The sequence below is a fragment of the Triturus cristatus genome, chromosome 2_1 (assembly GCF_964204655.1).
Source record: "Triturus cristatus chromosome 2_1, aTriCri1.1, whole genome shotgun sequence".
Taxonomy (NCBI): domain Eukaryota; kingdom Metazoa; phylum Chordata; class Amphibia; order Caudata; family Salamandridae; genus Triturus; species Triturus cristatus.
Window position 1 is genome coordinate 830,942,715 of NC_140581.1, and position 12,556 is coordinate 830,955,270.

The following is a 12,556-nucleotide window of genomic DNA, read 5'->3' on the forward strand; positions in this document are numbered from 1 at the left end:
TGTCTATTCAATTGTAAAGTAACATCAGTGCGTTCTTTCAGGACACTTGACTTCCAGATGTTCCTTTTTTGATTCAGTAGATCACTCAATGAGCACATTTTTATAATATCAACCACATAAGAGCATAGAATTGATAACCCGTAAAGAGTGCGTGATCTGTGCAAGGAGAAGGCGTGTAACCATGTTCCTGATTTTGTTGTTACAGATGGTCTCTTCATTAGTCGCGGAGCTTGGAGGAAATAGTCTTAACAGACGGAACACTCAAGGAAGGTAGGTGTTTTCTAAACCTCATTTTAGGAAACCCTAAAGAGGACCATGTGCAGCACTTGTGTATGGAACTGCAAATAAAGTTAAATGCTCTGGAAAAGAAGAACGAATTAGGAGACCTCTGTAGTGAAGCACCAGAGACTGACTGACGTCCAAGAGGTTTCTGGCAGCGGAAGTGGCAGAACGAGGGTCGATCAGGTCGTCTGTTTCTTTATGGAAGCCAGGTGAAGATTGACGAGGGGAGATCAAAACATATCAATTGCCTTGAACAGACAGGAGCTTTTACTTTAGCAGTTTTAGCATGATTGTAGAATAATAAACGATTTGATTTGAAGAGCACAGGAAGTATCCAGGGGGCTTGCGCTTTGTCACTGCAGAGTAGTTTAGGTGCTTTTCTGTGGAGGTATTTATGAATCTGGCAGAGGTTCTTGAAGGTCACTTAGATGTTCGCGTGATTGCAATACGGGGCTGAAAAAGGCTGGTCTCAATAGTGCTTTGCATCATTTTTTAACACTAGCAGTCTGGCTTTGGCAATGTAGATGAAGTGCGAATAGGAGATTTGGTGTTTCAACGGTCTTAAAGGAGATGAAACGTAGAAGTCAAAGAAGGCCAAGGACAAGGTGGGAAATGTTGGCCACTGAGCTACTTGTACCTTATCGACCCTTGTATATTGGTTTCAGAAGCTGGGATTGAAGAGTGAAAGTGAGAACAGTGATTTCTGAAAGACACAGCATGTAAGCTGGGAGTCCCATAAACAAGTGGTCCTAATTTTACTTTCTAAGATCTTTCCTTTGGTGTATGTATTTGGGTGCTGGGATGTCGCAAAGGCCACACAATTCCGCTGTGAGGAAACAGCAGACAGCAAGCTCAGTTGCCCCACTTGAAATAACACATTATTTCTTTGAGCATCAGATGATAGAATTCCTGACATGGGCACAGGACCTTTTCCCTTTCTACCTGCCATAAATTGGGAGAAAAAAGTCAATTCTCTTGTTCCCATAGCTTGCTCACAGTTAGTTCTAGTGTTCCTCAAATCAGTGTTGCCTTTAATTGGACTGTTTAATATCTTGCCTGTTCCAGGTTTTCTCTGGACTTCTGTGACATTCTTAAGTTTTCCCCCATCACAAATTACTAATGAATAATAATTTGTTTTTTTCTATAGCACTGACTACCCTATTTTTGCTTCTTTTTAACATTGTAAGTACTAACCTCAAAAGTATAAAAGCCTGAGTGTTCCTTGCCAGGATTTGAAGTTGTGTCCACCAGAAAGGCTTTTATGTGAGAATTCAGCTCACTGAGCTATCCCTCATTTCCCTTTTATGTGTGGAGTTCTGCCTAACCTTCCTTTGTTCTTGGTTAATCAATTGAAGCAATTTGTTGGATGTGAGTAAAGTGTGCAGCTCCAATCACATCCAAGCCCTAGAGTCCTTTGTGAATGTGTAGTTCTTGCCATCACAGATGTTTGGCAGAGGTTCATTTCTAAAACTAATACATTATTTTTAATACTACTGAAAGCAACAAAGCCTCAAATTATGTTTACATGTGTATGCAATTGTTTTGTCCTTGGTCATTAGCCGATGGAAGGTTGTGGATTATATTTTTGTCAATTATATAAAGTATATCAAATCAACTTGACCAGGGTTATAACAAAGATCATTCCATCATTAAGAATTACGTTCCACAAAGTAACAGAAGAGAAACAGTCCTGGATGTGGATTATATGTTTTAATTCTTTTAGGATACATTCTTCTTTCAGTTCAGCTACCCATTGCCACTGTGCTTTTGATATTAGGATGTCTTTCACTTAATTCTCTCCCATTTGTATGTGTGGTCCAGCTTCATTAACATATAGGTGCTCAAATAAACTAAAGATGTTGGTACTATGCTGTATGTCTGATTCTTTTGTTTCACTTAATTTGTCAGTTTTTGAGGGTTGTTTCTTTAATCTGAATAGCTAGGAATCTACTAACTGTGCTCTTGTGTTAATTTTGAATTCTATCTTGCTGGTACTCAAGTTGGGGAGCACAGTACCTTGAAATATAAAAATCCACCCACTTAGAATTATATAATGCTCAAGCATATTTCAAACATCTTTTCTAGACACCTGTTTTACATGTGAGACAGCAAAACCAGTACTTTCTATTGAAAATGAAAACTTCCACATCTTTGTTATTTCTTTTTTTGTCTTTATTCAAACGTCTTCAAGTGACTAGACAAGACAGGACGACGCATCCAAAAAAACTGCCTACGCGTTTCGTCCCTTTTCACACGGGACTTCGTCAGGGCTGTCGAAAAACATACATTAAACAAAACTTTAGAAGATCAACATAACAAAGTACAATTGACATACAAAGATACATATTCATAGAAAAGTTACTATTTCTTACATGATCAACATGTGATAAAATAGTTCAAAAATAGTTATTCACTAATCACATTAAAATCTCAATAGACAGGAATGAAACACATACAAACAATAAAAAGCCGTTAAATACATACAGACATTATATGAGTCGACATATCCAAGAACAAAAACAAATTCATGTTGTACATTATTTCAATGGACCATTTATATTAACACCTATTTACACATGATTTTAATATATTTAAACTGCCTTGTTCACAAGTAAGGTAGCTCGAATTTGTCCCTTAAACTGTATGAAATATATTTTACTAAATTCTGTCTTGGAATATGGATTCATTCCTGTCCCCCCCCATCCAATGTTATGCTGTCTCCACTCGAATATTAACCTAAAACAATATAGTCCTGATCATATCTCATATATTCAGAAAGAGAAATATACCCAACTACTACTTGCTGGTGCTGCTTCTTCTCCTGCTGTCCAATATTGCTAAAATCTTGGGTCAGGTTTTCTTTTTGAAGTTTACATCTATAGGACCCTTCTGATAGTGGGACTCCCGTGACCACTACTTTCAATGTGTCCCATTAGAGGACTTAATTTGTTTACCTATTATCATTAATGAAGTACTTTTTAACCAGTTCTCTAACTTAAGCTTTTTTGTGCCTTAGAGAATGGAAGGTGTTTGATAGAATTCAGTTGTTATGGAGTGGAGTTCCTTATGTTAGTTGCATAGCATGAAAAGCCTTTGCATCTTGTCTTTTTACTTAGTGGATTCCCTTGACTTCAGTCTTACTATCCTTGAGCTTCCTGTCAAGTAAAGTCCTTCAGACATCTTGCGCTAGTTTGCCAGGTATGTGGAGTGCCCCCTTTGACTGCTTTTTAGATGATACAGCATGTCTTGAAGACTCCCCCTGCTGGTGTGTTGAGGGAGCCAATGTATTTCTATGAGAATTGGAATTAAGTTACATTTCAATAGAACTTTAATGAGGCAAGCTGCTGCATGACAAGCTCTTCAGGTATTCCACAGTGGTCTAGGGTATACTGGCCAGAAGAACATTACTACGCTCAAGACTAGATAAAGCCAGCTGTTCAACAGCTGTCATGAAGCCATCTTTTGGAAGGAACTTCTCCACTCTGTTGAGCAGGGGTAGTTAGGCCAGGAGAAGTTGGTCCTGTGTGCTTCCTGAAGCTGAGGTTGGCATCAATGTGGATTCCAGGGGCTTGATGCTGTTGCAGCGTAATGCTGTCTATCACTTCATTCCTGGGTTTGATGCTGCTTCATGGGTTGGCGATGCGGATAAACTGTAATTTGATTGAGTTCAGTTTGAGATAATCCCTCGATATTCAAAATTGAATATTATGTTCTCCAGCTGGCAAAGTCATGGCCTGATGAGACACTCAGGGAGAATTAGCTGTCATCCTGATAGTGGAGGATGCGTATTTCCTTGTCTTTCATTAGGACTTCCAGGGACTTGATGTGCGAGTTAAAAATCACATTGAGCGAAGACTCCTCATCCAGGAACAAGCTCCAATACGGAGGAACCCATTATTCACATATGACTTGTTGACACCTGATCAATGTTTCCAAGTGAGTCATAAACTGGTCTTGGCTCCATCAGTCATGGCGTTTCCCCAGTACCCACTCATCAAGTTGAAAATTTCCAGATCTAACCCGGCCCCAGCTTGACAACAAGGTCATCCGCTTCAAACGTGGCATGCTATTAGTCATTGTGAAATAATTTGATCATCCATTAGTCCATGCAGAATTTCCATCCACCAGAATGACCAGACTGGGCAAGTGTCTGATAGGGGGGCCAACCAAAGCAAGCTCAACGTCTTGATAATCTCACATTGAATCCAGTCATACATCTTATTTGTGTTTTTGTTATTGTGGGTTGCCCTCTTTTTCGGACTACCTTCATTTTCATCTTTCTCACCAAATGCATGCTGTGTTTTTTTTTTTTTTTTTTGTTTTTTTTTTAAACCGTTTATTACAAGACTCAAAAATATACAAATATGGGCCTACAACCTTCCGGCCGGCCGCTAGCAATAAAAGGAGCATACGATATACATTTATAAAACACATGGTGCTGCGGCCGAGCATGCACAGGAGGTAACATCGTTGCGAGCCACACTATCCAGACCCCACTATACGGTTCCATTTTAAACTTAAAGAACAACAAATACAAACAAACCCACAAGGCAATCCTCAATCGGAAATAGCAACACGTGCTCCCCTAGAGGGGGGATCCTAGCCATCCATAGGAATCTCAAGAGGGGGGAGAGATCATAACTAGGGCTGGGTACACCTAATGCCCAGGTACCGGGGGGATGAGTTGGCTAAGGGGACGGGGCCGGCGACGGATCGGGCAATAACGGTGGAGCACAAATTCCCCCGCGGTAGGCGTTCCAGGGGCCCCACACTTTCACCCATGTCGCAGGCTTACCTCTCGCCACATACACCACCTTTTCCCGAAACATGCACCAATCCATATGTTCCTTCCAGGCCGAGACAGTCGGGGGCCTCTGGGATCCCCACAGCTGGGCAATATCACGCTTGGCAACCATATACCCCAGAGTCACCCACCACGTCTGCGGCACCGAGTAATCGGTAGGCTCCCACACATTCAACAGGCATCTCCTCGCTTCGGGCAACAGCGCCACATGCGTGACCACTCGCAGCACCTCATGCACACCACGCCAGAACCCCGCCACCTCCGGGCACTCCCACAAGATATGCAGAAAAGTCCCCAGCGCACCACACCCACGCTTACACAAACCGTCCTCAGCATAGCCCATATGCAGGAGCTTTGGCCCCGTCATGTAGACCCTGTGGAGTATCTTGAGCTGGACGAAACGAAGGCGAGCCGGTATGGCCACCTCTTTCGGGGAGGCCACCGCGGAGATCCAGTCCTCGTCGTCCAGCTCCAGCCCATCGGCTACCCAAGCCTCACGAAGGGCAGTCAACAAGTCTGAGCGGTCGTTGATCAGTTTTTTGTAGATCAGTGAGATCATGCTGTCAGGGACGTGTCCATCCAGCACTCTATCCTCCAGGGGGGAACACTCCGGGATGGAGGCAACGTCCGGAAAGACGGAGCCCAGCGCATGACGGACCTGCAAATACCGAAAGTATTCGCTGCCCTGCAACTGAAATTCCGTCTGCAGCATCTCGAACGTTTTAAATCCTCCCCTCGTCCAGAGATCCCCCACTTTGCTAATGCCTATTAAGTCCCACTTCTCAAAGCCCTTCGAGGTCCACAAGGAGCCCAACCGCTCAGACGCGTATAGTGGTGACGCCCGGGTCAAACGGTCCTTCCACCCCATAGCTGCATTGGCCGCGTGCCACACTCGCACCATGACGCGCGTGGGGCCCGTTAGGCGAGCGTCGGGCGCGCTAGAGTAGAGCGCTCGATTATGGTCACCACCTGGAAGTAGCATCCTATCCATTTCAAACGCCGGGTTTAAGGCGGGCCCATATAGGCCCTGATTAATCGCAGCTAGCTGGGAGGCCCAATAATACCGTTTAATATCCGGGAGGGCAATCCCCCCGTCATACCATGGGAGCGTCAGCTTAGCCAGGGCAATACGTGGCCTCCCGTCCCAGAACAGGCGGCGCTGCAAACTCTCCACTTCGCGGAAGTAGCGCGCTGGGACGAGGTCCATAGTGTTCTGCAACGCGTACAGGAAACGCGGCAGCGACATCATTTTAAACAATGCCGCCCGGCCAAGCGGCGAAAGCGGCAAACGCCGCCAGCGCGCGACATCCTCCTTCAGACGCTGGAGGGGGGGAAGCAAGTTCCGATCATACCGAGCCTCCGGGTCCAGAGTAATGAAGACACCCAGGTACCTAAATCCCTGCGGGGCGACCTGGATCGGACAGCCCCGCGGGAGGATAGGAGCCTCCCCGGAGAGAACATACACACACGATTTAGCCCAGTTGATGACCAGACCGGAGTTACGACCGAATGAATGCAAAACATCAACCAGTACTATGAGTGATTTACGTGGGGAAGCTAGGTACAAGAGGATGTCATCAGCGTATAGGGATACGCGGTCCTCATACTCAGGGGTCCAGCGGAGACCACGGATGGAAGGCTCCCACCGCAGCCACTCCGCCAGGGGCTCCAAGGCAAGTGCAAAGAGGAGCGGCGATAAGGGGCAGCCCTGCCGTGTGCCCCGGCCCAGCTCGAACGGAGCCGACACTCTTCCGTTCACCACCACCTGCGCCAATGGGCCCGAATACAGCAATTTGACCCAACTGATGAACCCTGGGCCAAATCCAAACTTCGCAAGCATCGCCCAGATATATGGCCACTCAAGCGTGTCAAACGCCATGGTGGCGTCTAAGGACGCCAAAATGGCCGGCTCCCGTATGAACGGGGCACGTGCGAGCACACCGTGCAAACGCCGCAGATTGAGGGCTGTGTTGCGATGGGGAATAAAGCCAGATTGGTCCTGATGAACCAAATCGCCCACCACGCCGACCAGCCGATTGGCCAGTACCTTGGCGAGAATCTTGGGCTCCGCATTCAGTAGCGAAATGGGCCGATAGGATGTAACCCGGTCCCGAGGTCTCCCCTCCTTGTGGATGACCACGATTGTAGCCAGACGCTGGTCCAGCGGGAGGGAGCCCACCGAGTGTGCCGCCAGGAACATAGCCCGGAGGTGGGGTGCCAGCGTATCCGGTCGCAACTTGTACAACTCGATAGGGAGACCATTCGGACCCATGGCCTTGCCGGAAGCGACCGAGCGTATGGCGAGGGCGATCTCGTCGGAGGTGGGAGCGGCGTCCAACGACACCCTGTCATCCCCGGAAAGGGACGGCAGCGCGATATCACTGAGCAGGGCACGGGAATCCTCTTCCGAGCAGGGAGACACCGGGGAATACACCCCACGGAAATAATCCGCGAAGCAGGAGACAATTTCTTCTGGCTCAGTTACACACACACCATCCGTTTTCTCAATCAGCGGGACCACACGATTCGCTCTCTCTTTTTTGTCCAACCACGCTATAAGTTTACCAGCCTTATCACCCACATCATACAGTCGCCCCTGTTGCTCTCTACTGAGGCCCCTGGCCGCCTCCGTGACGAGGGCCCTATAGGCCGCTTGCTTGAGTTGGAGGACATGTAATGCGGCATCCGTCACCCCACCTTCTAAATTACCCTCCAACTCGGCTATTTCAGCCTCCATCCGGGTCACCTCCTCCCGCTCGCGCCTCCGGGCGTGGGAAATAAGGGATAGGGCCTCCCCTCGGAGTACTGTCTTGAAGGCCTCCCATAGCGGTACAGCCGAAGGCACGGACCCCACATTCTCATCAAAATATCGCTGAAGGGATTTAATCAATTCAGCGCGAATGGTGGGGTCGCACAGGTACCAAGGATTGATTGGGACCACCCTACCCTCACCCCTCGGAAAGACATCAAAGTGCAGTAGGAGCGGGGAGTGGTCCGAAATACCTCGTGGCAAATGGCGCACCTCTCCCACCCTCCCAACATAGGCCGCCGGGACAAGGACATAGTCTAGTCGTGAGAGACTACCATGGGCTCCCGAGTGGAAAGTGTACTGCAGTTGCGTGGGGTGTTTTAAACGCCAGCAGTCCACTAATCCAAATGTATCCAAGAGGCCGGGTAGCCACGCCTGTGCCCGGGGGAGGTCCCTAGGGGGGTGACGATCCACAGACCCAGATACCACCGCATTAAAATCCCCCCCCACAACTAAAAGCCCCCCCGGAAGGCCAAGGAAAAGGCACCCAAGGTCCGCAAAGGTGGTCGACTGCAGCCCCGGTGGGATGTATACTGACACAAAGACAACCACTTTGCCCTCCAGTCTTCCCACCAAGACCGTGTAACGTCCCCTGTCATCGTGGAGCACCTCATCAATCTCCAACGGGAGCGAGTTCTTCACCATGATGCCCACACCCCTTGAGCCGGACGTGAAGCCCGAGTGAGCCACTAGGCGATAGCCACGCCGATTCATGGCGCAGAAGGAGTTGCCAATGAGGTGTGTCTCCTGCAGAAAGACATCGGGCGAGATTCGCTTCAAAAACTGCAGGACCACACCCCGTTTGATCCTGTCCCCCAGTCCATTCACATTCCAAGACAACAAAGTTAGTTCCCTACCCCCATCATATACAGAAGCCATCATTCGTCCCCCGGAGAGCACTTTAAAACTAACACAAAAATACGTTTGCCTTGTGATAAAAACGAACAACACCCCATCCCTACCCACCCACCCCAACAGAACTCCCCCCTCCCTGCACCCCTGCATGAGCCCAAACAGCCCCCCCAACGTGCAGTGTGCCTGTCGCCCCATATATAGTTAGACTAACTAAACCCCTTAGAGGAGGAGGGAGAACCCCCAATAGACCCAACACAACCTCCATAGGAGGGGAACTTACAAAAACTGACGCAGAATCAAAAGTGGCATCATTTTCGTCCAGAGTGAGGCCCAATATTAGACCCTCAGTCCCGATCCAGCGTGCCGTCTCCCCCCGCCGCCCCCCCCCCACCCCCCCCGATCACGATCCCCGGGCAGAGTATCCAGCCAGTCCCCGGCCGCTTCGGGACGATCAAAGAAGTGCGTGCGACCATCCACCTCCACACGCAGCTTGGCCGGGAAAAGCATGGCGTATTTGAGGTTTAGGTCCCGAAGACGGCGTTTGACGCCTAGGAAGCTCAGTCTCTGCTTCTGGACCGCTGGGGTGAAATCAGGATAAAAATTAACCTCCATATTGTCAAGCTTGACCGGTCCATGCAGTCTGGAGGTTTGCAGGATAGCGTCTCTATCCCGAAAATTGAAAATCCGGGCGATGAGAGGTCTCGGAGGGGCTCCGACCTTCGGCCTTCCCCCGGGAACCCTGTGGGCCCTCTCCACAGCGAAGAATTTGCTCAGCCCCCGTGGCTGGAGATGGGTAGCAATCAGGTCCTCCACAAAGAGATCCGCCGCCGCCTCCTCGCGTCCCTCGGGCACCCCGATAATGCGGATGTTGTTCCTCCGTGCCCGACTCTCGGAGTCCTCCAGGCGTCGATCCATAAGCGCACTCACCTGACTAAGCCGGCGCACCTCTGTTTGCAAGGCCGCCACATCTGTCGTTAGGCCCGATGCGGTGTGGGCCAAAGAATCTACTCGGTCGTTGGTTTTGGAAAGATCGGCCCTCACCAGGCCAACATCCACGAGGACCGAGTCAATCTTCTGCGCCAGTGTATCAAACCGCTGGCCCACCGCGGCCTTCATCTCGGCAATGGCGCCCATGACATCTCGCAGAGTCAGATCTGCGGGCAGGTCTGGGGCATCAGGAGGGCTCTCAGGGGACTTGCGCGGTCCATCGGGAGATCCCTTCTGGAGGGTATAACGGTCCATACTGTTGGCCTGATGGACGGCGCCACGCCGGGTCGATTTGGTCTTTGCCCGGTCTCTATCTTGTTTCGTGGCCATGGCCACCAGTCTCCCAGTCGCACCAGCCACGTCGTGTAGGGCAGGAAAGCAGGGCCACGAGCTCCGGGGGGGGCCACCTCAGAGCAGCGGGGTGGATCACAGCCTGCAGGCAGGCAGGGTCTCCCAGCAAGGCCACACCAACACCAAGGGCTCCGCGACCCAACCTCGCAGAGACGGCAAGGGGGTGTGAAAGCGAAAGCGAAAGTGCGGGGTACGCGAGTCGCCAGGCCCTGCCTGCCGCTGTTGTTCACTTTGTCACTGGATCACCCCACAGCGCAAATCCGGGGTCCGGCGAGGGGAAGGCCGCAAACCTCAATCGGTGCTCACTCCGGTGTCCGAGGTCCGATTCGGAAGCGGGAAACGGGTGCCACCTCAGCTCAGGTTCACCAACATAGTCCCCTCATCCAGGGCAGGATAATTTCAGGATAATCGTAGGAGGTTGCGGAGGTCCTCGGGAGCCTCGCACCTACGCGGCCATCTTGGTTGCGCGCTAGGCTCCTCCCCCATGCTGTGTTTTTTGTCTTCTTCTCTTACTTAGTTATCCATTAAGTGTTCAGAGGCTGAACCTTATCTCAAATCCATACTGTATGTCAGCTAAGTCACCCTTTTCTTTGTGGGCACACCAGGGCTTGGTGGGGTTAATGTATCCTGGGGCCTTAGTCCCAAATGGTTGTAGACTCCTAGAAGAGGGATGAAATACAACAGAATGCTTGCGGTGTAATTTAGACAGTTGAGGGCAGCCTGCTGGTTCGGTGGAGGCTTTTGCGTCCGTCCCCCGGCAGGGACCCCCTTCATGGTGAAAGTAGTTTGTATGGTTGCCTGCTTCCATCAGTTCATTAAAGTAAGACAAAGAGCACAATGCTTGCCTCAGTTCATGCAAACGAATCACATTATGATTATAGTACAGTTTTTAAAAGATTTAACATTCCATGAATGGCGAGTCAATCGTGTGTACTAATGTTTTCCTAGCCAGCGCATTTCGCCTTCTATGTTATTGTGTCCTCTGTCCAACGTATGACATTTTTAGGTGCCATATTACTATAAGTTAAGAAGAGGGCATATAGTAATTCATTTAATTACCAGTAATCTTCATTACTCGGAATACCCTTCTTCTCGTACCAATACTTCTTATATGAGGTGTTTTAGCCTCCCCTAGGCATCACGTGATTTAGCTGAAGCTAATCAGAAAGATATCCCCTCCTACCATAATGGTAATAAAAGGGGACAGAGTCCACAATATTTTCTGTAATTTCCCAATTTAAATGAAGGCAAACAGGTTGTAAATGGGAACGGGAGGGAGGGTCGTAAATATTGGTACAAGAAGAAGGGTATTCGGTGTAATGAAGATGACTGGTAAGCAATTGAATCATTACCTCCTTAACCCTCTTCTCGTACCACTACTGATTCCCTGATAAACCATAAGTACTTTCAATTGATACAGCACAAACTTTTAATGTAAACTTAGGAGACACAATTCTTTAGGGAATAGCAGCCACTAGAACCCTAGTACCAAAATTCATAATTTTAGAAATCTGAACATCCAGTCTATAATGAGAAACACAAGTAGTCGGTGTAGCCCAGGTAGCAGCCATGCAGATTTCCAAAACATAAGCCCCAACCTCCTCAACCCAGGATGCAGCCATACCACAAGTGGATCTGATGAAAAAAGAAACTACGACTGACTACTAGTTTAGCACTTGAAATCCCAAAGTCTCAAGGTTAATATTCCGTTCCTGTGCACAAATCTTCCGGAGTGCGCCGTAGATCAACTCCACTGAAGGTCAGATGAAGAAGGAGAAAACAAAAGAGGAAGGTGCACCAGTCAAAAAAAGTCCAGATCCAAACGGGTATCTTTAGTATTCCCTTTTATTTTCTTTAAAAGACTCAGCCAACGCGTTTCGTTCCACACAAGAACTTCTTCAAGGCAAAATTCAATTCTTTATGTCAAACAGAAGCGAAATGCAATGTGACACAATCCCACATGCATAGGAAATTTCCAAAATCAATGATCCACAATTTTGGTATTTGTCGTCTTAAGGTAAAATTACCTCAAACATCAATGCCTGTGAGTTTATATTTGGTATTGGCTCCATAGTAAGAGCGCGATCAAAAGGGTTCCAGTAATCTTGGAAGTCCCATAACCCCGACAATCCAGGGGGATAATAGTAACAAGCGACCAAAGGTTAAGCGTCACTGCGCACCACTGGGCTATACCTGATAATTTCTGAGCCTTCCAGTGCATGGCAATAATTCTGTGGGCTATCAGTAGTGCCAAATCAATTAAACGATTTGCGGCTTTCGCAGTTTTCAACTGTGAGCCCTCCAGCGTGTACACATCTACGGGGCCAGTCACCTCTGTTAATTCAGTGGAGACAACTCCCCATAGTGTTGCAGCATCCGGGCATCTCCAGAATATATGCACCATATCGACTCTTGCTTGTTGGCATCAATGGCAATCTGAGGGTGACCCAAACATTTGGTGGAGAGTC

The 12,556-nt window shown here is 48.5% G+C and overlaps 1 protein-coding gene across 2 annotated transcripts in view; it reads left to right on the forward strand.

Annotated features, from left to right (window-relative positions):
* Window positions 1-12,556, forward strand: part of FANCC (FA complementation group C) — a 1,034,531-nt gene that overhangs the window by 487,938 nt on the left and 534,037 nt on the right. For both annotated transcript variants that reach the window (XM_085632903.1, XM_085632904.1), the window contains exon 6: window positions 206-270. In XM_085632903.1, coding sequence (XP_085489029.1) covers window positions 206-270 — 65 coding nt within the window. The remainder of the gene's footprint in view (window positions 1-205; window positions 271-12,556) is intronic.